The following is a 25897-nucleotide window of genomic DNA, read 5'->3' as shown; positions in this document are numbered from 1 at the left end:
CAGGGGTGCGTGCACCGCCTTGGCCAGTGCGCGCCCCGCCTTGACCAGTGCGCGCCCCTGCCGCGAACAGGTGCCCCCTGTTCGTGGCCACGCCCCCACAGAGGGGAGGTGGCGAAGGAGTAGACTCTGAGCTCAGTGGGCCAGTCAGTCGTCTCGTCACCCTGGGCCTAGCACCTGGGACATGGCTGGCGTGCAGTGAGTGTCCAGGCCTGTGAAAAGACCAGCAGGCCCCTTGGACCCTCGTCATTCTCCCACACAAAGCCCAGCCTTTCTTTTCTGCAGAAATTTTTCTCCAAGTCTTGGAGCCATTTGTGGTTAGAGTACTTGAAGTTGTCTTTCCCATTACTAAATGCTCTTTAATCTACAGTCGTGAATGTCCTCTATCCGCTTTGCTTCCTGTCTGTGGCCAGTGAGGGTCAGGGGTCCGGGCTGGAGCAGACACCCCACTGGATCTGGGGATTCAGGGACTGCAACTCAGACTGAGGTGGGGACAGGACCCTTGCCAAGGCCACCAGCATCCCTTCACCTACAGCATCACCCTTCCCCTCCCCACAACCCTGGGAACAGACATGATATTCATCCCCATCTCCCAGATGAGGACAGTGAGGCTCCGAGAGTCGGTGTCATGCCCAGGATAACACAGCCTCTCCATGGCCCAGTCAAGACAGGCCCAGGTTGTTTGGCCCTACATCCAGGCCTCAAGGAGGTGATATTTCTGTCAGGAGGGTAGGCTTTCAGGGTGGAGAGAGCTTCCAGAGGGGTTTAGGCAGAGAAACCCAGGGGATGGGGCAGCAGCAGGTTTTGTGGGGTTTTCAGCCATTTGCTTCCTGTACTAGGGCAGGCAGAGTGGACAGCCAAGGAGACCTCTGTCCCCCACACCCCAGAGCTGGTGGGTGGCTGAGGTGAGGAGTGAGCAGCAGGAAGTGGCTGTTAACCTCTGCTGAGAGCCAGGTGCCAGGCATAGGACTTGGTCAGTGCGCTCTGAATGCCACCTACTTGGTTAAGGGCAAGGTAGGGGACTCGGGACAAAAGAGACCATGTGTGAAACTGAGGCCGGAGCCCTGTCCTCAGGACAAGCTGACCTGGGCTCAGAACCAAGAGGGGTTGTGGACACAGTCATCCTGAGAATGACCCTTAGGGCAACATCCATTAGAGTGAGTCACTGCCCAGCCAATGTCCTGCTTCCCCAGCATCCCCTGGGTGAAGGCGTGCACAGCCTTGGTGGGAGCTGTTACTGTGAATCAAGCAGCGCCCTTAGCTCAGACAAATCTGATTCCTCTCCTGCCTCTGCTGTGTGACCTTAGGCAAGTCTCTTGCCCTCTTGGAGCCACAGATTCCTCCTTGTTCAGTGGGGCTCCTAGAGATCAAGGCATCGTCAAGGTTATTGTGTGATTGGTTGATAGATGGGAGGAGCAGAAAATCAGCCCTCTTGTAGGTGCGCCTGGGCTGGTCCCTGCTGACCCAGCTGCTGCCCAGCCTTGGATGGGTGTGTTGGGAATGTCCCACACTTCTTACGTGCAACCCAGACACAGATTTTAAAAGCCAATCAAAAGGCGTCTATACCTATTTTTAGAATAAAAACTAGCCCTTGAAGTTCTATAGCCTGAAGGGTCCTTGTTTCCTCCATGTAGTAACATGTAAACTGTTTTCCAAGCCAGTTCCATGGGCTCAGAGAGGTTAAATGGCCAGCCCAGGGCCACACAGCCCATCCATGACATCATCCAGGGCCTGTGGATTCCAGATGCCGCCTTCTTCCCACGCTGTCTGTGCGTGTTGCATTAAGATCGAAGGCCTCTGACGCTGTGGGATTAACAAGCAGATCTTTGTTCGGTGGAAGCCCGGCCTGTGGGCGGGCCCAGCCGCTGTCAGAAGGGCCTTCTTTATTCTGATGTACTAATTGCACTAGAACTCTTTCGGTTTGAGTGGTTTTAACTGGTAATTACCTAGGCTGTAGGGGCAGGGCGGGGGGTTAGACACCTAGCAGGATTCTTTGCTTGTTGAAGGCCCAGGCCCCAGGCCCTTGAACCTCCATGGAGTCTAATGGCAGAGTCGCCGCGGTACCAGCGCCCACGCCCGGGCTCCTGTCCCTGTGCCTCCAGCTCCACCTCTCCTCTTGGCCTCATCTGGCTCCTGAGAAGCCAGAGCCGGTGCCTGCCAGGCCCCTGACCGTCCACGGCAGCCTGTGGGACCCAGAGACCACGGGCCTGTCCCAGGCCTCCGGCCCACGGGTCGGGCCTCTGTGCCCAGGCAGATGCTTTAGGAAGCCCGTGTCATGGCTGACTGTGTCTGTAGGGAGGCCAGGGCTGGGGTCAGAGCTGGGGCCCCTGCCCGGCCTGTCAGTCAGTCTCAGACTCTACACTCTCGGCTCCCCTTGGTCAGGACACGGTAGTGGGGGCCGATAGCCACGTGGAGCTGACAGGGTCTGTCCTCGGTGTCCCCTGTGCTCAGGGAGAGGAGAGCCCTGAGCTGGGAGGCAACCTCCCCTTCTTATACCGCCTGGACCCGCCACTGACTCCTTCCTGTCCCGAGAACCTCCCTTCCCTCCCTGGGCCTCTGTTTTCTCGTCCAGTCCACAGCCATGGTGTCAGAAAACAAGGGGCCTCCCAGCCCTGACCCCCTGGCTCTGTGTTGGAGACAGCTCGTCACAGCACCACCCCGTCCCCTGGGCCGGAGCGTGGGTCTGACTGGCTCTACCTCGGGCACCTCGGGCCAGCCCTGCCCCTGATAAGGGGGGAGTGAGGCCGGAAGGACCAACTCTGCATGTTCCTCTTGGCCTTCTCCACCTGGAGTCAGAGGAGCAGCAGGTGCCAGGTTCCGGGTTGAGAAACTGAGGCACAAACAGCCCTGCAGGCAGAGGTCTAGCCAGAAATGCATGGAACCGTCTTCACTGTTGTCCCGGCCCTTCTCTGACCAGACTTATTCCCGTGCCTCGGGCAGCCGAGGACGGGGGTGTTGACCTGAGGTGTTGGGCTTGGGAGCGGCAGGACTGAGTGGAAATGAGGGACCTGGCCCGTGTCCTCCTCAGCCCTGTGACCTTGGTCTCCATGAGCCCACAGTCACTTTCCTTGGTTCTTTTTTTTCTCTATTTAAAAAAATTTTTTTTTTAATTTTCTTAATTTTTTTTTAAAGATTTTATTTATTTATTTGACAGACAGCCAGCGAGAGAGGGAACACAGCAGGGGAGTGGGAGAGGAAGAAGCAGGCTTCCAGCAAAGGAGCCTGATGTGGGGCTCGATCCCAGGACTCTGGGATCATGCCCTGAGCCGAAGGCAGACACTCAACAACTGAGCCACCCAGGCGCCCCCCAAAAAAGATTTTTTTTAAAGATTTTATTTATTTGCTTGTCAGAGAGCATAAGCACAAGCAGGGGGAGTGGCAGGCAGAGAAGGCGAGGGAGAAGCGGGCTCCCCGCTGAGCGAGGAGCCTGATGTGGGACTCGGGATCCCAGGACCCTGGGATTGTGACCTGAGCTGAAGGCCAGACGCTCGACAGACTGAGCCACCCAGGCGTCCCTCTTTGGTTCTTTACTAGGGAATTCTTTCATTGTTCGTGAATTCTCTCGACAAATAGTCGTGCCAGGCACAGTTCTGGTTACTGGGGTGTGACAGTGAGCCTAACCAAGTCCCTGCCCTCAGGGAGCCGGCCATCTACGGGGAGCAAATAATAAATGCATAACCACGGAGAGGGTTGTCAAGTGGTCCAGACAGTGACACCCCCATCTGGAAACCAGGAGCGGACGGACAGTGGGAAGGCAGACTGGACCTGGGTGGGGAGTTCTGACCTGGGACTCAGACCGAGTCTGCATCCTGATGCAACCACCTGCCGTGTGATCTGGGCCTTCCAGTCCACCTCTGGGAGCCTCAGTTTCTTCCTCCGTCAAATGGAGGCACTCGTGGTACCCACGCTGCGGGGCTGTTCGGGGACTATGTGAGATGATGCCTGGTGAGGACCACGTGCCCAGAACCTGCAGGTCTGTGCCTTCATTCGCATCACAATTACGGTCACATCTATGTTTTGGAAAAGAGTGTAGCTCAGAGAAGTTAGGTGATTTTCCCAAGGTCACCCAGCAGGTCTGCTCCCTGTCTCCTGTGCTCTTCTATAGAGAAGCCACCTCTCCGCCCGGGTTGGGGCCTGGCCCATCATTAGGTGCGTTAAGTGTTGCTGAATTGGACTGTCTTGAATGTATGTTGTGAACTGAGAATCTCATTTTAAAAATATCTTGAGGATTTTATAGAACTAATGAATGTTCATTGTAAAAAATTCATACCATATAGATTCATTGTAGAATTGCATCATAGAAAATCAGACCATACTTTCAAAAACATATGATATGGAAGCTGCTTCTAATCCTCTCTCCACTTCAGAGAAAACCAGCATTTTAATCCTTTGGTGTAGTCTTTCCAACAAGCCCTGACATTTTATCAATATAGATACTGATATTTTATTTTATTTTATTTTTTTACAAAATGGGACATAAATGCCTACTGTCTTGCTACTCCATCTTTAACAGTAAATCCTTTGTCCATCTTAAAAGCTACTAATGTGACCATATGCCCAAAGGTGACATCTCTTATTAAAAATTAATTAATTTAATTTAATTAAGATAAATTAATTTAGCTTCATTGATGTGTAATTGACATATAATATTATAAGATATCTAAAGTGTCCTGTGTGGTGACGACGTACATAGGCGTTGTTACGGGATTCCCCCAGCTAGCTAATTACCACACCGTCACCTCACAGATTTCAGTTACTCAATACTGTGTTATCAACTCTAGTTCTTGTATTTTAAATTAGGTCCTCAGACCTTACTCAACGTATAGCTGAAAGTTTGTGCCCTTTTACCAATCTCTTCCAATATCCCCCACCCCCCAGCCTCTGGGAACTACTTTTCTACTCTCTATCTCTATGGTTCTGACTTTTTAAAAAAAGATTTCACTTAGCATAGCATTTTTTCACCATGCAGTATTTGTTGTTCTCTGTCTGGCTTATTTCACTTTGCACAATGCCCTCGAAGTCTAGCCCATGTTGTCACAAATGACAGGATTACCTTTTTTCATGACTGAATAATATTCCATCATATGTACATAGCACATTTTTTGGTCCATTTATCTGTTGATGGTCATTAGGTTGTTTCCATATCGTGGCTGTTGTGCGTAATGTGCAGTGAACATGGGAGTGCAGAGATCTCTTCAGGATCCTGTTTTCACTTCCTTTGGATATATTCTCAGAAGTATGTTTGCTGGATCATATCTGTAGTTTTTCAAGGAACCTCCATAATGATTTCCACAATGGCTGCACCAATTTACATTCTTACCAACAGTGAGCAAGGGTTCCCTTCTCTCCACATCCTCCCCAACACTTGTTATCTCTTGTCTTCTTGATGATAGCTATTCTAACAGGTGTGGGGTATAGCTTCTGTGGTTTTGATTTGCATTTCTCTGATGATAAGTGATGTTGAGCACCTTTTCATGTGTTGGTCATTTGTATGTCTTTTGTGGAAGAATGTCTACTCAGTTCCTCTGCCCATTTTTAAAGATTTTTTAAAAATTTATTTATTTGACAGAGAGAGAGAGAGCGTGCGCGTGAGCAGGGGGAGAGGTAGGCAGAGGGAGAGGGAGAAGCAGGCTCCCTGCCGAGCAGGGAGCCCCATGTGGGGCTCAGTCCCAGGGCCCTGAGCCAAAGTCAGATGCTTAACTGACTGAGCCACCCAGGCACCCCTCTCTGTCCATTTTTAAATAGGATTATTTTTTTTGCTATTGAGTTGTGTGAGTTCCTTATCTCTTTTGGATATTAGCTCCTTATCAGATATGTAGTTTGCAAATATTGTCTTTCATTTCACAGGTCACTTTTGCATTTTGTTGGTTTCTAAAGGTTTCTCTTTCCAAGAGTTAAAGGTGGTTCCCTTTTCTCTAAAACCATGTCAGTCCACCAGGACGGTGTCCCCTGTGTATCCCGGTAACTGCCTTCTCCCCCCCCTCCATCTCCTCAGTGTTTTCTTACCCTTCTGGGGTAAATGACTAACTACTACCGCCCCCAATTGACAGGGGAGGAAATGGAGTCTCAAGGAGTATAAGTGACGGGCCCAGTTCCTGGGTACCCAGATGCACAGGGACAGATGCGAAAAGTGGATCACAGCAGTGAGGAGGCTCAGCCCTGCAGCCGGGAGGCCAGGGCGGTGGGTTACTTTGGAGGAGGGCACACCGGGTTTCAGCCCTAGGTCTGCCACTTGAGAGCTGGGAGATGTTGATCAGGTTACTAAGTCTCCGTATCTCAGTTTCCTCACCTTTAACTTCGGGATACGGACCCGTATCACAGTGCAACACTTAAATAGCTTAAGGCATTTAAACACTTAGCAGGTGCCTGGCAGTGCTCAGTAAGGGCGGCGAGCCCGGAGGGAAGGGCCCGCCGTGTTTATCCACACCCCCCCCCCTCCGCAGCCCAACCATACCATCGACTTAGGGGCCTGCGGCTGAGTGGGAAGGAGCACCGGTTCAGGACCAGGCTGCCTGGGTTCAGGTCCCCGTTCTGCCACTTGCCCTTGGTAGCAGCGGCTGCTGTGGTGTTTCCCATGTCTTCTCTTCAGGAGCAAGCTCCTGGAGGGTGGGCTGCTGACTGCGGGTCCTTCTCCAGGCACCGGTCAGCTAGGCGCACAGGAGCTGCTTACCCAAGGTTAGCCGCCCTCCTTGGCAGCACCCCACATTTAATGACTGGTTGATGGGGGTATAAATGCCCAGCCCCCTCATCTCAAGGAGGGCAGCTCCGAATGGTCCCCAGTCCCAGAGCTCCCTGTGCAGGTGGAAGGGGCTGAGGCCTTTGTGGGGTCGCATCTCTGTTCAGCTGCGCTCAGTCCTGCTCCCTCCATTCCCTACAGAGAGTACTCTCCACCAAACCCCTGACTCAGAGACTTTTGCCCAGGAAGCCTGACCTAAGATACTGTTTATATGATTTTTGCATAAATTATTTAATGCTCTGTGCCTCGGTTTCCTCATCTGTAAAGTGGGAGAGGTGATAGTTCCTATCTCATAGGATTGCTGTATTAAATGAGGTAATCTGTGTAAAGTGCTGAAACAGTGCCTGCTAAAGACTCAGTAAATGTTAGCTTTGTCTGTTTTTAGCCCAAGGCTAGCTAGTTAGCAGCGAGACCAGAAGTAAAACCCAGTTATGCCCTTTAGCTGCTGGCTCTGTGCCCTGAGCAGCAGCCATTTACCCTGAGCAGCCAAGGGCTCTGAATACAGTAAGGGTTCTGGGGAAGCTGAAGGCTGCAAGACCTGGGTATGGAGAAAGTTAGATCGTTCGGTCTGTGGCCATTCCTTAACGAACACTGCTAGGAGCCCACTGCGTGCCGTTCCCCTTCCTGGTTATCTCGGGGCCTATTCCAAAGTACAGCCCCAGCCCAAGGTCGGCTCGTTATAGTGGGAAAGATAGGCCCAGCTCAGAGAACTCAGTATAGATGGTGGCAAAATGGGAGGAATGGCCCTTCAGCCACTCGACAAACAGGAGCGTGACGGTTCAGCACAGCAGAAGACAGACAAGGTCTTCCTCTCATTTTGTGGGAGACAAACTAGGCCAGAAGAAGAGGAGGAAGGGTCTCCTGGCTGGAGGACGGAGAAGTCTTGGCAGGAGGTAACATTCGTGCTGGACCTTGAAGAAGGGTAGAATTTAGTCAGAAGGGAGTTGGAGGAGAAGGTGTTCAGGCAGAGGGGCGGCATGGAGGTGAAAAGTTCTCAGCATGTTCTGGAACTCCTGTTCCTCAAGTGAAAACCTATTCAAGACACTTTGCCTGCTCAGATTCTTTCTGTGTGCCCCTTCACGCCTGCATTCGAGCTCCTCGAGTCTCATACTCCGTGTCCAGGGTTCTAGTCCAGCTGAACCACACGGTGTTCCCTTGACATGCCCCCAACGTGGCGAGGCTGTGAATGGGAGGGGGAGATGCGGGTTTTGGAGTCAGGAACACCTAGACTCTCATCCCACCTCGGGTGCTCCTGTGAATTCATGCAGACCACGTACCTCCCCTGATTGTCAGTCTTCTCATCTATAGAGTGGGCTGTGTTGTGTCCTCCAGCCTGGTTCTCAGGGATCCTGCCTCCTGGTATTCATGCCCTTGTGTAGGTCCCTTCCACATTGTGCCAGTGCTGGTCTGTGTGACCAGTAGAACATGACAATAGTGATGATATGTCACTTCTGAGATTAGGTTATAAAAGACTGCAGCTTTCATCTTGGGTCCTACACCCCGCCACTCCCCGCACCCCTGCCAGATTGCTGGTTCTGGGGGAGGTCATGCTCTGAATGCCCTGAGCAACCCCACGGAGAGGCCGACGTAGTGAGGGACAGAAGCCTGCCGCCAGCAGCCACATGGGTGAGCTTAGAAGTAGATTCGTTCGTCCCAGTCAGTTCTTCACAGACTGCAGCCCCAGCCAGCAACTTGACTCTCACCTCATGAGGGACCCTGAGCCAGACCCACCAGCGAAGTGCCTAGATTCGTGACCCTCAGAAATACGTGAGATCATGAATCTCTCTTGCTCTAAGCTGCTCCGTTTGGGTTACTGTGTTACACAGCAGCAGATGACTACACGGTTAGGTAGGCACGTCAGAAATAGCGTGTGTAACATGCCCGCTGTGATGCCTGACACAGTTCAGTGCTTAAAATATGGGAGCTGCCACATTAGTTCCCACCCCTGTGCCTTTGCTTCGAATGCTCTCTTCCATTTCTGCTTGTCAGAATTCTCCCACCACTCTCAAATATGTTTTCTAGAAAAGTGTTCTCTGACCCTTTCTCCCCATGGCACCCGCCATGATTAGAGCCTTCATCCCCCGTCGTGTGTATTTCTCTTAGCATTTGAGTCACTTTCTGCCCGCCTCATTCAGGGCCACGTCTTGCCCCTCTTTCTCCTGCTCCCTGAGAAACCATGAACAACCTGAGAACAGGGGCCGGATCTGACATCCCCCCAGCCCCCGTGTGGCAGGTGTTGGGGGCAGGCCTGCAAGGTGAAGGGAGGAGGAACCCAGCGGGAGGCCGGGGCTGAGCGCGGGGCAGGAGCCCGGGCCTGGTCGGCTGGGGCAGAGCACAGCCCGCCCTCCCTGTCTTTCTGGAGCCGACCATGGATGCGGCATCTCCCTGGACGCTTCCCTGGGACCTCCAGTACTCCCAGGGCCCTGCCTGGAGGAAGGCGGCTTCAGCACGCATTCTGGGGGGGTGGGGGACCTCACTGACAGGTGACCCCCCCATCCCAATATCGCCACCTCGAGGGAATCTAGGGCCACTCATTTCACATGGTCTTTAAGTCTGAAAGAATGTGCCCACCCCTGCCCACTGATGGGGGCTCCTCCGGCGCTGAGGCCCAGGGCAGGGAGGTACACCCGGTCCACCTCCTCATGGGAACCCATTCCCCACAGGGGAGAGGGATGTGTCACTGTGACCACATCTTCCTGGAAAACTCCCACCGTTCAGTTCTTTCCCCGGATTTGCACTGGGGAATCGTATCCTTGCTCACTCTCCTTGGATCTATTTTTGGCCTTGACCGACTTGATGTGGCGGAGTGTGCGGGTGTTCCCTTTTAATTTGGGGTCTAAAGCCGTCTGAGGCCTGGACCGGCAATCATGAGTGCAGAGCCATTTATGGAAGCAGCTCTCAAAAAGAGTCAGTAATGAAGACTGACTAAAAATACCTTAGAAATGAAGCCTTGGCCTCCTCTGGGCAGCACCGAGATTTCTGGGTGGGAGGAAGAAGCCCTTCAGATGCAGAATTGGTAGGTGATCAGTTCTGCAGCTCCCCCCGGCCTCTCACCGGCCACGGAGACCTGGGTCTTGCTTTAGGTCTGAAGGGGGCCCCTGAGCCTTGTCACTAGCAGGACTCAGCGGACGGGGCCAGCGCGTCTGCCTCTGGGACCCTGGGGAGCCTGCCGTCCACCTCAGCAGCCTGGCCATGAGACAGGGCCAGTCCCACAGCCAAGTGAAAACGTGAGGGCTTCTGGTGGAGACCCGCTGTGCTCTGGAAGCCGTTCCCAGCCCAGCAGGCTGCCCCACTGTCCCGGGGAGCTCGGGAGGAACCTGCAGACACGTCCCTCTCTGGGCCCCCAGGACAAAAGGAGCTCAAGGAGAGTCCACTGAGAGCCTCCCGTTTCCGCCCCACAGGGTGCGGTCCTGCCCGCAATTGCTCACCGTCCAGAGGGGCACACGAACCAGAGATAGGACCCCGGGGGCAGGGGAAAGGGAGAGGCCAGCAGGCTGATCTGTGCGGGGTCAGAGGAGCACAAGGGGCCTGGAGAGCTGGACTGAGAGGAAAGTAGCCATTAGACACGGCAGGATGAGGGCGACTCAGGAGAGGGCGCTTTGGGGAGGGCCTCCGGGGGAGGGAAGAGGCGTTTGCAGCCAGAAGGCCCAGGAGGCCGTGAGGTTGGGCTGGCCCAGCTCAGGGGGGCCTGGAACCAGAGCTTGGGCTCCTCCTGGGGGCCCCGTGGGGCTGGGAAGGGTTTGAGGGCAGACAGGTCGGGAGAGTCTATTCTCTTAACAGCCACTCTGGGTGGCTTACTTTTGGTCAGAAACAAGACAGATTTAGGTCTTCTGAGTGATTCTAAGTTTTGTCCAGGACACAAAAACAGCCAAAGCTTTTGTTGGTGTTGGGCTGCTGGGCTCAGGGTGTGGCATCTGGAGATCTAGCCTGTGAGCGGTGCAGGGCCTCAGACTCGGAAAGGCAGAATGTGGATGGTGGTCACGGAGGGTGGAGGCCACCACCTCCCCACAACGGGCCTCTCCCAAACGTGGGATCTGGAGGTTGGGTTATCAGAGACTGGAGGAGAAGGCCGAGAGTCCTATTAGCACCGTTGGTGGTTCATGATCGTTTCTTGTTCTGGAAGCCACATTATGCTGATTCAGAAAGTAAATTCATTTGCTCCTTCCCCAGACAGAGGCTGGTTCAGTGTTTGATTGTTTTTGGCAGCTTTTTTTTTTTTTTTTAGATTTTATTTATTTATTTGTTTGTTTATTTATTTATTTGACAGACAGAGACACAGCCAGTGAGAGAAGGAACACAGGCGGGGGGAGTGGGAGAGGAAGAAGCAGGCTCCCAGCAGAGGAGCCTGATGTGGGGCTCGATCCCAGGACTCCGGGATCACGCGCTGAGCCAAAGGTAGACGCCTAACGACTGAGCCACCCAGGCGCCCATGGCAGCTTTTATAATTATGTAGAAAATAAACATTTTGAAGTGCCTGTTAAGCCAGGTGTAGTCTGTTCCCTATGCCCAGTGAATACTTTGTACGGGGCCCTTCATATTTTGCCAGTGTATCTTTGGGATTGTTGTGTTAAAGAGCAAGTTCATTTGTAGTTTTGTCAGGGTGCTGCAAAAGGATATTGCCAGATTCCTCTCCAGCGCTTTCCTACCAGCCTTGTAGGAGAACGTTCTTATCTGCTCTCACCTATTTCTCAAAGGCCATACTGAGCACCCTGTAGAGTACCCTCTCCCCTTCCCCATTACTTTTGAGCCCATAACCCTCCATATTCCACTCACAATGTAAATGGCATCCCCTGGCTTACTTGTTTTGTTGGTGGTGTTCATATTGTGTCTCCTGCATTAGACCATAAGCTCCATCGGAACGGAGACCTGACTTACTGTATTCCCAGTGTTCAGAACAGTCTCATATATAGTAAGAACTTAATACATTTGTTTCTAAATTGAACTTGATAAACTAATGAAAATTAAATGAGCAAATTAATACATTTATTTAGAAAAAGATCATTCCAAATCTCTCCTTCCTCTCCTCCCCATGGCTTTGAAATTTCTGACGTGGCCTCCTGAGGGAATCACATCTTGGCACAAAGTAGGGAGGTTGCAAGTCAGGCTCCTCCAGAACTCCTGTCGAATGGCTACTGCTCCCAGCCCATTGCCTGGCTGTTTCCAAAGCCCATCCATGGCCCTGTGAGGAAAGCTGGACCGTGCCCTTACTCCCCATTCACAGAGGAGATGAGGCCGGGAGTAAGTACGGACCTGGTTGGTGCAGGGTCTGGCCTGACCACTGCCACAGCTCCCAGTGCAGCCCTAAGCTGCTTCTTGGGTTAAAGTAGGCTTGGCCTGGGGACACCTGGGTGGCTCAGTTGGTTAAGCGTCTGCCTTCAGCTCAGGTCATGATCTCAGGGTCCTGGGGTCGAGTCCCGCATCCGGCTCCTTGCTCAGCAGGGTGACTGCTCCTCTCTCTGCCTGCCACTCCCCCTGCTTGTGCTGCCTCTCTATTTCTCTCTCTCTCTGACAAATAAATAAAATATTTTTTTAAAAAAAGTAGGCTTGGCCTGCACTTGGTTAACAAGGGGGAGATAGAGGTGCCAGAAAATGCTTTCCCAGAACATCAACTTTTAGAAAATCTTTCTCCTAACTCAGAGCAACAGCCACTGAAAAGGGGGCAAATCTTTAGGTTACTTCTTCTCATCCTTCCAGCTGACCGTCAGATGAAGGAGCTTTCTTGACCCAGGTCCACGTTGCAGGAAATACCACTAATTTCTGATGAAAAGCCTCCCTTTCCTAAAATGTCCCACGTTCTAGAGCTTGCCTGGGACAGCCAGGGTGGGCAGTTGCCTGTGCTGAGCTACTGGGTGGAAGCTTGGAACCGGGGTCAGTTCAGGTGCACAGGGGTCTCCTGACCCCGCACCCAGGTCAGCAAGGGAGGGAGGCCGCAGAACGTGGTCCTCCCGTGGAGCTGGCGGGTTCGTGGGTTGTTCCTCGGCCCCCAGATCCAACAGGGAATCAGCGGCAGGGCTGCGGCCTGAGATTGCCCGCCGCCCCACAACCCGCTGGTCAGCCCCACAGCCCTGGGAGCAGATCCGTGTTCGCGGATCCGGTCGGATGCTCCGAGAAGAGTCGGGTGAAGGGCGTGACTGAGCCACCCTCCTTCACTCTCTGGGCCACACCCTGTCACAGCCAGCGGCCTAGACCCGTGGCGTCCTGCACGTCCGGGATTCTTACACGGCCACGGAACAGAGGTGGTCCGTGCAGTCCCTGAGTCCACAGAAATTGCCACCGAAGCTGTGCGTGTGTGTGTGTCTGTAGGGAGGAGGGGACGCGTGTGTCAGTGTTCATGGCACGCATCCCCGGTGCGGGTCCAGAGCCCTGCCCTCCACGCTCTCCGCGTGTCAGGACACGGCTGCCACCCGGCGTCGCAGCCTCTGCGGCTCCTGGCTCCCGGCCGTGCCTGCACTGCGTGTCCTGCACCTTGTCGGCGGGTGGACATCTTATTCCTTCTCCTCCGTGGTCTGGGGAGGAAAAGCCCATCTCCTCCTGTCAACATGTGTGTCCACCGCACCCGCCCAGCCCAGCTGTTGGCCTGTCCCTTGCTGGACACGGTCCCCACCGCGAGGACAGGAAGCGCTCCCCACATCCGCCTCCGCCACAGCCTGGTGACTTGTGGTCACTGAGCCCAGTAGCCAGAGAGAGAGTTTTTAAAAAGACTCACAGACATGTCATTAAAATCTCAGTGTTGGGTTTTGGGGAGGGTGCTGGGCGGCTCCCGCCCCTGCTTTCCGGAAACACAGATTTGCGGCATTTGAAAGTGACAAGAGGCTAAAGTGAGACGGTACTAAATATACTGTCCTGGGCATTTCCGGGCAGCGGGGGAGATGTGGGATTGACTCGCCACCCCAGCCTCCTGCCCAGACAGACCAGCCCCGCCACCGACCCGCCTGGGCTCCCCCTCCAGCCTGTGCATCACCTTCCCCTCCCTGCGTATCTTCCACCCCCCCAAAACCACATCGTGCCCCTGCTGCCCAGAACCCTGAACCCCACTGGCCAGAGGCATAGCCCGGGCTCCTAGACCGGAATTCCAGCCCTCCAGAGTCAGACCACAGGCAGACTCATGGCCAGTCCCCCACAGCGCTGACCTGTGGACGCCCCGCACTGCACACCTGTGCCTCCGAGGTCCCCTCTGCCTAGAATGGCTTCCCTGCCACCTTCTCCACCCGACAGGACTCCGTCCCATCCTTCAAGGCCAGTTCAGGTGGCGCCTCCCCTGGGAAGCCGGCTCAGATCCCACCCCATCGTGGGACCGTCCAGCTTCTCCGGGACCTGACCAGGTGTCACCAGGAGCTGTCACTGCTACCTTGCTCCTTCTTGTTCCTTTCCAGGTCTCCCTCTGACCCTCCTTCCTCCTTCACCTTGTCCCCAAACAGGACCGGCCATCCTTTCGTCCTTTGCTGTGTTTATGGGTGTTGTTCCCCTGCCTGTGCCGTCTGTTCCTCAGCCCTAGGCCTTGGTTCAGGCTGGCCCCTTCCTCTGCAGTGCCCTCCCTTGACGTGGTGGCACAACCACGCTCACCCCTGCAGGCCCAGCCCCAGTGTCAGCTGCAAACCCTCCCTCTCCCCCAGACTCCCCTGCACGCACATCGCACATCGGCAGACTCTGGACAGCCCCGGCCTCAGAACTGCCTGCCCCCATAGCCCTTTTCTGCCTTGGGTCTGATGTCAGTCTTCCCAGAGGAGGGACCTGCCCTCTGTCTCATGCTTGGGTCCCAGAGCCAGCAGGGGTGGGCGGGGCAGGCTGGGTTTGGGGTTTGGGGGCCAGAAGCGGAGGCTGCTCTTGCTGGCACCACGGCGTGCCGGGCCCTGTGCTGGACACCTCAGCACAAGCCCCGTCGCGCCCTCTCAGCACCCAGGAGGCAGAGCCTGGGAGCAAGCCCCTTTGCAGAGGAGGGAGCCATCCCCACCCAGGCTGCCCGGGCCCCCAGCTCCCCTGGCTCTGCCCAGAGCACAAGTGACCGGGGGCCCCGCTGTGTCTTGCAGTGGAGCGTGACCGCACCCTGGGCCACCAGGAGCCCCACTGGAAGGAGTTCCGCTTCGACCTGACCCAGATCCCAGAGGGCGAGGCGGTCACAGCCGCTGAGTTCCGGATTTACAAGCTGGCCAGCGCCCACCTGCTCAACAGGACCCTGCACGTCAGCGTGTTCCAGGTGGTCAGGGAGCAGTCCAACAGGTGCCTACCCCGCACCCGCCTCCCGAGGAAGCCTGGCCGGGGAGGGGACACTTGCCAGAGGACAGAAGGGGAGCTCCCTGGGGAGCACGCTCTCAGAGGCAGAAGGATACTTGGCCGAGGCCTCGTGTCACTGTGGGGAGAGGCCCAGCGTCGGTCCTGCTGCAAGTCCCTGCCCTGCTGTGGGACCTTGGGCGGGTCACTGAGCTCCCGAGCCTCAGTTTCCACATCCGCACTGGGCCCAGTAACACCTTCATACATAGATACAGAGAGAGAAGGCACGCGGGGCGCCAGCCCGAGCCAGGCGGGGTAGGTGCCCCCGAGTGGCCCCCTAGGCGGGCACTGGAAACACAAAGGCGGCTGTGGCGGCCCTCAGTTAATTGTTTTTTCGTGTCCACAGGGAGTCTGACTTGTTCTTTTTGGATCTTCAGACGCTCCGAGCTGGGGACGAGGGCTGGCTGGTGCTAGACGTGACAGCAGCCAGTGACCGCTGGTTCTTGAGCCGGAACAAGGACATGGGGCTCCGCCTCTTTGTGGAAACGGAAGACGGTAAGGCTCAGGGTTGGGCAGCAGTCCTTCTCCTGGGGGTTCCTCCGACGCTGCTGGCACAGAGCCAGCTGCAGCCACCTCATTTGGCCCTGGAGGCCTGGCCTCTCTCAGCCCAGTGGCTGGGGTGATAATCCCCTACCTACTTTGGGGACTCAGCAGGGCACAGAGGGTGAAGTTCCCACAGCAGGAGTTCCCCTACCATGACAGTCTCCCTCCTCTCCTTTTGCAGAACCAATATTTCAGTCGCTAAGAGGGAGTCCATGCTGTCCCTTCCCAAGAGCAGCTGTGTACGTGGGGCGTTTCCGCACTGGGCAGGGTCGAGGGAAGGTGGTTATACCCTCAGACTCAGATCAGAGAGGCCCGGGTTTGAATCCCAGCTCTGCAGTGCTCTAACCCGGTGACCTTGGCAGGGTACTTACCTTCCAAGCCTCAGTGTCCTCCTCTGTCGAATGAGGGTTCACACCTTCATTCTTGTCCCAGGTAGCTGGGGGAGAGCCTCCGGTGTTGCAGGCAGTGGAGCGGGAAGGGAGAGGCCGAGGGTGGGCACAGGATGGGCGGATCTGAGCTACAGCAGCGGCCCTGTGGCCGGGGCTGGACGGGCCGGGCCAGGTGGGAGAGGAGACTGAGAGCTGCAGGGCACATTCTGAGCGTGGGCGAACCCGGGCCCGGTGTCGGAGTGTCGAGGGCAGCTCCCTGTACTACGCAGCAGTGGAGGACGACAGGATCTGAGTCAGGTTTTTAGAGAAGAGCCCTCTGAGACAGCCCCTCGAGGAGGGCATCACTCACCCTCGGTGTGACTACGCTTAGTGACTTAGGCTTCTCGAAAGTGCAGTGGGGACAGGGTGGGGGACGTGAGCTCACAGAGGAGAAAGCTGCCTGCCCCACCGCAGCAGGCGATCAGGTCTCACAGGGACGTCCTGTACGTAGTATCCCCTTGACGTGATGGATGGGAAGGGCCCTTCATCTCGTGGTCTTCCCCCCAAAACCCCGAACCCCGTCAACCGTGAGAGAAACATGAGACAAACCCAAATGGAAGGACGTGCTACAGACCGCCCGACAAGTACTTCTCGACATCGTCCAGGTCGTCCAAGACAAAGTCTGACAGCAGCCCAGAGGCGCCTAAGCAGCTGCGACAACGGAATGCCACGTGGGGGCCAGGATGGGGCCCTGGAGGGGAAAAAGGACAGTGAGATCCGAATACATCGTGTTTAGCTTGTCGTCAGACGCCAGTGTTGGTTCATTAGTTGTGACAAGTGCACGGCGCTAACTTCAACGTTAGCATTTCTCGGGGAAACGGGCCCTGGGTATCCGGGAACTCTCTGCACTGTCCTTGCGGTTTTTCTGTAGACGTCAGCTATCGTAAAATAAAAACTCACCATATGGATCCAACATAGGCCCACCCCGACATCAGCGGGGACAGTAGTCTGGGGGGACAAGAGCAAAGTCAGGCGCAGGAGACAAGCCTGCAGGGGGAGCAGACAGGTGCTTGCTGGTAGCCGCGGAAATGGAGAAAAGTGGAGAGAGGAGGACTCATGGAAAACATGCATTGAGCCAGTGGCCATTTTTAATAGAATCTTTTTTTTCCTGCCTGTGTAAAAGTCAAGGAGGGGCCGGCTTGAGGGAGCAAACCAAGAGTCCTTTTTGGCCGCAGTGTTATTGAGAGTTCTGGTTGACGTCCAGCTGGAGTGTCAGTTGGGACAGGTGGGTGCTGGAGTCACAGGTGTGGGAAGCACTGACTTCTAAGTGGACTGAGAACCATGGGACCGGAGCAGGTCACCCAGGAAGGGGGTGTCGATGGAGAAGGAAGGGGATGGCCTAGAACCCTGGGGCCTCCCACATGGAGAGGGCTGCCCAGAAGGGACTATGCAAGGATCTCTCCCGCCCGCTGGGGTTTTGGACTGGAGACGGGCGGCCTTCCCGCCAACCTGAGCGCCCAGGGTCGGTCTTCCCCTCAGAGACGCCGCCGTGGGGCCTCTGTGGGCATCACTCCTTCCCCGTCGGCCCGCAGGGTTGGGTCGCCTGGGCCGGGAGGTGCAGCGCTTCCAGAGCCCCTCAGAGCGTGGAGGGGCCAGGGCGTGGGGGGCCACGTGGTCCCCGTGTCCCCGCCCCGCATGCCCTCCCTGCTCTGTGACGGGGCAGGGGGGCCAGAGCCTGGAGGCGGAGTGCACTCAGGCGACCCTCTGGCAGCTCACGGTGGCCCTAGGGCGCTGCGTCCCCACTAGCCACTCAGAGCCCGTGCTGGCCGAGGCCGAGGGCTGTGTGCGTGGCCTGGCCACCAGCGCTCGTGCCTGCTCCGGAGTCTACACGGGTCCCGTGGAGGGCGCGAAAGACCTCTCCGACAGGGCCAAGATCACGGTCGGCGGCTTTGGGCTCTGGAATTCCAGAGAACCTGGTGAAGGCGCTGCCCAGGGCGCACAGCAAGGACTTGACCGTGGGCAGCAGCACCGTGGGGGCGGACGACTTTGGGCTGGGCCTTTTCCTGGAGACCAGGCAGGTCCCCCCGCATCGTTGGCCCCTACGTGGGGGAGAACGAACGCGCTGTGCGAGCACCAGTTCCTGTTGGGCGAGCTGGAGCTGCCGCCCCAGGGCACCCTGTTGCTGTGGGGGCACCGGGGTGCCCGTGTTCTACCCGCCCACGGCCTAGGGGACCCTGGTGCAGGAGGGAGGTGCCCCATCAGGCACGTGCCCGGCGGCCACATGGCTATCATGAGCCAGCCCCGAGAGAGGAGGGAGTTTCACGGGACCGCTGTCTTCTGGAGCAGTCGGTCACGGCTGGTTTTGCTTTGGTGAAAGTGTGGAAGGCCCACCGCACAGGAACGTCATTTTCAGAGGAAGCCCCAGGAATTTCAATGGGCCCACGTACAAAGCCGCAGAATCCTCAGCGCTGGGCGTGGAAGAAACTGTGGACGTGGGGATGTTTGCCCCCGAAGACGTCCACGTTCCTAACATTTGTGTGGACTGCGTAATCCAGGGGGAAAATATGAGAAAAGAATTGAGCGTCTAACGGTGCGGACGGAGGAAGGTGAAAAGCCAGGTCTGTGGGTGACCTCAAGGCCCGCATCCTCACACGGTGGCTCCTGAATTCGAGGACGGCACGTGCCCTCCCGGCCAGCAGCCCCACAGCTACATCCGGGCAGTGAGAGGGGGCTCCTGGGCTTGCGTCCGTTTCCATTACAAGAGGAGGCGGATGCAGATCTCAGCAGCGCGGGCAAGCAGATGGTCACCATCTTCCCGGGGCTGTTCTTTCTCCAGCGATGACTCGTCTGCCATAATTCGAGGGGGACACCTGCACCCGCCATGCTCGAGCCATGCAGGATTCCCAGCACGGTGACCTGGCTAACCGGATGGTCCCTGGAAAGCAGGTGAAAGGCATGGGGGGAGCCATGGACTTGGTGTCCAGCGTCAAGACAAGAGTGCTGGTCACCGTGTAGCACCGCGCCAAGGACAAGGAACCCAAAATCCTGGAGAGATGCAGCCTGCTGCTGCCCGGGAAGTGCTGTGTGGACCGAATCACCCCGAGAAGGCCGTGTTCGACGTGCACGAGAAGAAGGGCCTGACGCTGATGGAGCTCTGGCATGGCCTGACGGTGGACGACGTCAAAAAGAGCACAGGCAGCCCCTTCAGTGTGTCACCAAACCTCAGACCCACACAGCAGGTGGCAGCCTGACCCGGGAAGGAAATCCTGCTCTTGGCAGTGCCGGGCAGAACAAGCCCTCGCTATGCCCTGGCAGCTGCTCCCATCCACTGGGGCACGAATCCATCGAGTCCCCTGAAAATATGGGGTGGGCAGGAGAACTCGGGCCTCAGAGCCCTCAGACGGAGGTGGGAACCATGGTTCTGTGCGCCGCTGGCAGTGTGGCTCCAAAGTTTTCCCGAGAAGCATGCTGTCCAGGTTTACTGTGGAGATGCACGAGGTCATGAGTGGGAGTCGCTCGAACCTGTGAAGGGCCACACAGATGGCAGTCTTCACCATTGTCACGAATGACGACCCTGTGTTGGCAAGGCCCCCTCCCCTGTCTCCCTCAGGTCTCCAGATGAGGAAACTGAGGCCCACCGCCTCTGCGCGCCAGGGCCCATGCAGGCTCTGGCAAAAGTGTCCCCTCTGTGCCCTGTGCTCAGCCCCTGCCCGTGAGTGACCACCCTCTCTCCTCTCTCTGTCCCAGGGCACAGCGTGGATCCTGGCCTGGCCGGTCTGCTGGGGCAACGGGCGCCGCGCTCCAAGCAGCCTTTCCTGGTCACTTTTTTCAGGGCGAGCCCCAGTCCTGTCCGAGCCCCTCGGGCAGCCAGGCCCCTGAAGAGGAGGCCACCGAAGAAAACCAACGAGCTGCCGCACGCGAACAGACTTCCAGGGATCTTTGGTGAGGTCCGGGGCGGGCCTGGGGCTGGGCCCAAGGACAGCTCGGGGGACAGAACCCTCTGGGCCCTCCGTAGGACCAAGCCTGTGGTCACCCCCAGCACTTTCCTGACACCCTCTTTTGCCTCCTGTGTCCTGAGGACCAGCCACTGCCCTCTCCGTCCCTGCCACCCAGAAGCGCCTACTCAGCCCTCCCCTGGCTCACCAGGGCTTTTTCTAGAAGTCTCTGTCAGCACCAGGTGCCCCTTCCTCCAGGCACTGGTGGCTCTCAGGTCTGCCTGGGAACCCCGAGGATCCGCAGTTGTTCATGTGAACGTCTCCCCACCACACTGAGCCCCTCAGGATCAGGGATGGGCCTGCCCTGACCTCCTGCCCTCCTTTCCTCCATGGAGAGTCAGCCGTTTGGCCTCCGTGGAGTGAGTGTGGCAGGAGCGCTGGGGTGAGGTCAGGAGGTGTCTCTGCAGAAAAAGAGGAGCCACCTGATGGCTCAGGGTCCCCTGGGCTGTGTATCGGAGCATCGGGGGTCACAGGTTGGAAGTCAGGGGAGGCTGGGCTGAGTGCAGGGTTACTCTTGCTATCGGGAGCCACCTGGAGCCATGGAAGATTCTCGATCGAGCTGGGTCGCGGCACCTGCAGAGCTGCAGGATGGACTTTGTGACACCAAATGCACGAGTTTTACTTCATTCATTTGTTCAACAAATGTGTGCAGTGGGGTGTCCCCGCCCTGGAGCTCCCTGTGGTAGCCGCCCAGAGCAGGAACCCCAGAAAAGACCCTTTCTGTCCCCGCAGATGACGTGCACGGCGCCGACGGCCGGCAGGTTTGCCGGCGGCATGAGCTCTACGTCAGCTTCCAGGACCTCGGCTGGCTGGTAATTTCTGAGTGTCCTCCCCCTCCTTAAATGACAGTCCCCACCCGGAGATCCGAAGGGTAGCTCCAGGAGGAGGCAGAGTTACGGGTGATTCTAATTTTCTCCTGCATTAGCTTCTGTGTTTTCTGAAGGGAGAATGTCTTACTTTTATTGTGAAAAGGTGCTTTTTGGTAAAAGCCATGAAAACAGGGATAGTCCGAATCCTCAGCCCTAACGCGTCAGATCTGCAACAGGGAAACGGAGGCCGGGCCGTGTGCACACGTGTGCTGGGCCTGCAGCTCTAGGGGTCGTGGGCGGTGGGCGCAGGCGGGGAGGACGATGCCCCGTGCCGACTGCACGTGAGGGGGCAGAGCCGTGCCCGGCCCCGCCTGCTGAGGGTCTCCCGGTGGTGCCCGGCCTCTGGGGGGAGCCTGCCTGGAGGGACCCTAGGGCTGGCGGACTGGCCTGGGGCTGGGGGAGGGTCAGGGGCAGCCCTGTGCCATCCTGTGCCAGGTGCTAGATTCAGGGGCTCAGGAGGGGGCATCTGGATGGGACTCACCTTCTCCCATTACCCCCCAGGACTGGGTCATCGCCCCCCAAGGCTACTCAGCCTATTACTGTGAGGGGGAGTGCTCGTTCCCGCTGGACTCGTGCATGAACGCCACCAACCACGCCATCCTGCAGTCCCTGGTCAGTACTGCGTCGGCCGGCCGGGCCGGACCCACGGGGAGAGGGGCTCTAGCACAACCGGGTGGATGGAAGCCCCTGCCGGGGGGTCGGGGGGCTCTCTCTGCCCAGAACCTTCCCTGCATGCACGAGCGGTGACAGCCGCGCCTGTCCGGAAAGCGGTCACTGTATGGCCGTGCTGGATGTGTGGACTCCTATGCGCCCGAACCCGCATCCACCCACCTTACCCTGCCTGCTGGCGCACACCCACCTCTGTGCACTGCACACGCACGTGTAAGGCCTTCACAGACAGGATGTGGGCACCCAGATTTAGAAGACATGCTTGCTCACGGGCAGACACACGGCACACACGTAACGGACGTGCGTCCCTCCTGGGGACCCGTGTGCTCTGAACACACACATCACCGTGCGCGCGGCGTGCTCGGCTCCCGGGACGCGATGTACGTGGGGTGAGTGACGCGCACTGCGTTCAGCCGCCCGCCGCGTGTGTGTGCAGGGAGGGTCACAGGTGTGCCCTGCGGAGCTGCTGGGCTTCGGCCTCCCCTTCTGTTCACCTCCCCGCTGGCTCTCTTCCCTGGCTCCGCGGCCCTTGCGCTTTCCACAGCCGGTCGGCTTCCCGTGCTGTGGCCGGGGTTCCTCCGCAGGCTGCAAAATCACTGCTAGGAGGAGCATTGTTGTCGCTGTTTGTTGCTAAGTGTTTTAAATATTTGGTGATTCTAGAGTTGAGATTTCTTTCTAGAACGTTTAGGTAGAATCTTCCTTCCTGGCTTCCCCATCCCTACGATAGTGTAGAAGCAGGTTAAGTGATACCTCTGAGCGAGAGTAAACCTATCATCAACAGCAGTTTGACCCGGTGGTGACACTGTCCGTCTCAGATCAAGTGGGATTGGCTGCCCCCAGCAGCCCCTGGACTGGCAGAAGCTCAGGAGCCATGAGATGCCTGTGCTTCCTCAGACCCGCAAAGGCGTGTCAGCTGCTGGTTGCACCTGCAGCTCCCGTCAGGACAGCTGGGTGCGCTCGGGCTACAGGGCAGAGTGGGGGGGCCAGGAAGGTGACATTGGGGTTGGGAGGGGCTGGCTCACAGAGCCTTAGGGTCCCGCCTAAGGTGCCAGGTGGGTGGATTGATTTCCAAGTAAACTGAGAAGCCGGTGCAGGGTTTTAACAACACAGGGTCAACGATCTGACTTACTCTGGAAGCGTCTGTGTGCAGTGCGCAGTTGGACGGGGTTGAGGGCGGGGCAGGCAGGGAGCCGAGTGAGGGGGTGCTGTGGTGACCGGACAAGGGGTCGGGGCAGCTCTCTGGAGTCGGTGCGGGGTGGAAGGAACCCAGGAGCCTGCAGGTGAGGGCCCTGTGAGGTCGGGGATGGGGAGCCTTGTCTGGGGGCAGAGTCGTTGCCGGGGACGAGGTGGAAGTGGGAACAGCAGTTCTGCGCCAGCTGCTCTGTAAGGTTGAGGTGCGGTTAGATCTCAAGCAGGGTCAGAGGCGCGGCCAGGCTGGAGCTCTGTGAGAGGGGCACGGAGAACGGATGAGCTTCTCTGGGGAAACTTCAGACCCCGGAGTGGTGGCTAGGACTGGCCTCCTCTGGGGAGGCCAGGGCAGTGATGAGGGTCTTGGGGTGTCCTGGGGGCCAAGAGAAGGAAGCATTTCCCTCTGGGCTCACCCTCCCAGCCCTTCTCCACACAGCAGCCAGGGGTCCCACTAAAGCACAATTGAGCACTTTGTTCTCAGCTGAGAAACTTTGCCTCACCTCCCATCATTCTCCGGAGGAAGGCTGAGCCCTTGGCCTGGAACACAGGGCCCCTCATGAGCCGCCCTGCCAACCTCGCCAGCATCCCCACATGCCCCAGTGCCCTTGTCTCCCTGCACAGGCTCCGTGCCAGGATGAGCTGAATGTCCCACCTTTCTGCCTTTGCACTTGCTGTCCCCTCCACCCGCAGGGCCTCCTCCCCCACCCTGGGCCCAGCCACCACCTGCTCACCTGCCCGCCTCACGTCTGTGGCCCTTCCCTGCCAGGGGCAGTCACCATCTCACGCTCGCAGTGCTGAGGGCCTGTTTGCTGTGCCACTCCCATGGGTCCTGTTTGTCTGCTGGAATGTTCCCTGTCTCCCCTTCCCTCCCCACTGAGTCTGAGAGCAGCGACCGTGTCTGGGACGTTTCTGTGCCCCGTCCTGGCAGGGCTGGCACAAGGCACGTGTCCTAGATGCGTTTGTGCTGGAAACGGGACAAGTACCGGTATACCCGTCGGGCAGAAGGGAAGGTGAGGCCCACAGATGTGTGATTTGTACCAAAGATGCAGCAAGTGACCCTCCGCTTTGGTTTCCCAGGGGCTCAAAACCAAGCTGAACGCAAGGGCACGTTGGCCTCCACGGATCATTCTGTTTGGTGCCAGATGGGGTAAAAGGCCTTCCTTCTGTCACTCAGCTGACAAAGCTCTCTTCTGGGGGGAGTCTCAGGCCGCACCCCTGCGGTGCCCAGCTTCTCCCCAGCCTACAGTTCAGGAAAGGCCCTCCCTGGCTTCCGGGACGTGAGCCACGGTCGGTGCAGGCGGGCGGTGTCCCCCAGTTTTGTTCACTGGGCTGTGAACACCAGCACTCTCCCAGCCCCGCACGTGGAGCCGGGGAAGCTGGGGGCAGCAGCACCCACGCCCCACCTGGCTGGACTTCCCCACGGAGGCCTTGGCCTCCCACTGGGCCTCTGAGAGGCAGCCGGGCCCCAGCCAGCCAGTGTCCTTCCAGCAGGCCGGCTCAGAGCTGGGGCGACAGGGACAAGGTGGGCCCTGAGGGGCGGGGGCCAGGCTGCCAGACAGGTTCCCCCACCCGCCAGCTTCTCCTGCTGGGTCCCGCTGGGCAGCCTCCTCAGAGGGCCGGGAGCCCTGGGCTGCGGTAGGCTTCCTCTCCTCTCCTGCCTCATCCCTCGGCCGCCCAGGTGGGGGACCCGGACCCGGACCTGGAGTCGGTAGTGTAGCGGCCCGCCGAGGCTCAGGAAAACCGATTTTAGGAGGCTGAGAACAGGCCGCTCCCTCAAGCAGGCTCCTTGGTGGCAGTCAGGCTGTTAGGAGGGTCGCAGGTCCTGCACTGTCCCCATCCCTCCACCCCGCCGCAGAGCACGGGACTCGCACCACCTCGGCCTCCGTGCTCCGGTCTCGGGTCTCCATCTGCCCAGAGCAGGAGCTGGGTCGTTACCAGGGGCGGGAAGTGCTCCGAGGAATAACCGCGTTGGACACCCCAGGGGTGGACCTAGGATTCTAGGCTTTGTCCGGGTTCTGTGAGCTGCTCACTGGCCGCGCTCGGGAGGGGAGACAGACCGCAAAACAGCGAACGGGACAAGAGGTGATCAGAGACATCGCAGAAGCACGGAGAGGAGCGGAGGGGACCCCGGAGGGCTCCTGGGCACACCACGTGCTGGGGTGTCCCGTCTGAGGGGGGCGCGTGTGCCCCGAGGGCGGTGGGGCGGGGCAGGGGTGCAGGGGGACGGGGTGGGGCACGTCTCCGCGTGAGCAGCTGCCTGGGCTGCAGGTGGAGGATGGAGCGGGGGAGGGCGAGCAGCTGGAGCTCGGGCCAGCGGCAGCTAGGGTCGGGGGTTCCGGGGCAGGCCCCCTCGTTCACGCCTGTGCCCGCTCCCCGCTCTGGCCAGGTGCACCTGATGAAGCCAGACGCGGTCCCCAAGGCGTGCTGCGCCCCCACCAAGCTGAGCGCCACCTCCGTGCTCTACTACGACAGCAGCAACAACGTCATCCTGCGCAAGCACCGCAACATGGTGGTCAGGGCCTGCGGCTGCCACTGAGGCCCTGCGCCTGCCGCCGTGCTGCTCCCGTCTGGCGCAGGCCCTCGCCAGAGGCGGGAGACCCTCAAACCCAGCCTGACCTCAGACAGGTTGGCCCTCAGAGATCAACGTCTCTGCTCCTCTCTCCTTCCTGCCAGGGCTGGATCTTCTCCGGGCCCCTCCGCCCCCTTCCCTGCCTGAGGTTCGTGACAGTTTTTGCCCTCCAGGCCTGGTGGCCTGGGTCCTCAAGCAGGTTCTCTCCCAGCCTCTGCCTCTAGAAGCACGTGCTGACCAACATTTTAGGGATTGGAACGAAAGTCCCATCTGAGGACCTGTCCATGTCCCTTGCTGGCCCAGGCTTGGGGTAATATTGGGTGAACTGAGAGGCACCTAGGGCCCAAGATGGCTACCTTGGGCTCTTCGCCATCCATTTCAGGGCGTGGGTATGTGTAGACAGGGTCTGGCCCACCTCCGGTTGCCTGCCCCTCCCAGGCATTTTCTGGGCACCTTTGTTAGAATGTGGACTTGCCCTCATTGTTGCGTCGTCGTGAATCTGAATTATCGACCTGCGGGTAGGCATGTGGGTCACCTCCAGGACGAGCTGAATGAGCCACATGATGTAGGGCAGAGGCCAGCGGCATCTGTCTCCCCTCATCTTCCTGTCTTGATCGTCTGGGGAAGAGGTGCAGGGCATGGACATTTGGCCTTTGTAGAAATAAAAAACTTGGAGTGAAAATGGTTTGCCATCT

General features: G+C 57.8%; 2 protein-coding genes across 2 annotated transcripts in view; both read left to right on the top strand.

Moving 5' to 3' along the window:
* Positions 1–25878, top strand: part of LOC103682405 (bone morphogenetic protein 8B-like) — a 27311-nt gene extending 1433 nt beyond the window's left edge. The window contains 6 exon segments of the mRNA XM_040619313.1: positions 14761–14950; positions 15348–15496; positions 19660–19854; positions 20640–20719; positions 21278–21388; positions 25020–25878. Coding sequence (XP_040475247.1) covers positions 14761–14950; positions 15348–15496; positions 19660–19854; positions 20640–20719; positions 21278–21388; positions 25020–25169 — 875 coding nt within the window. The 3' untranslated portion in view covers positions 25170–25878.
* Positions 16047–19163, top strand: OXCT2 (3-oxoacid CoA-transferase 2). Its single transcript, XM_040645518.1, is given in 14 exon segments — positions 16047–16105; positions 17452–17868; positions 17870–17993; positions 17995–18027; positions 18029–18093; positions 18095–18162; positions 18165–18236; positions 18239–18307; positions 18310–18468; positions 18471–18732; positions 18734–18784; positions 18786–18858; positions 18928–19006; positions 19009–19163. Coding segments are annotated over 14 exon segments (1686 nt in total).
* Positions 25879–25897: the final 19 nt, after the last annotated feature.

Source organism: Ursus maritimus, unplaced genomic scaffold (genome assembly GCF_017311325.1).
Source record: "Ursus maritimus isolate PB19 unplaced genomic scaffold, ASM1731132v1 scaffold_32, whole genome shotgun sequence".
In the NCBI taxonomy this organism is placed as follows: Eukaryota; Metazoa; Chordata; class Mammalia; order Carnivora; family Ursidae; genus Ursus; species Ursus maritimus.
The sequence above is the reverse complement of the archived record's forward strand: the minus strand, read 5'-3'. Positions and strand labels throughout refer to the sequence as shown.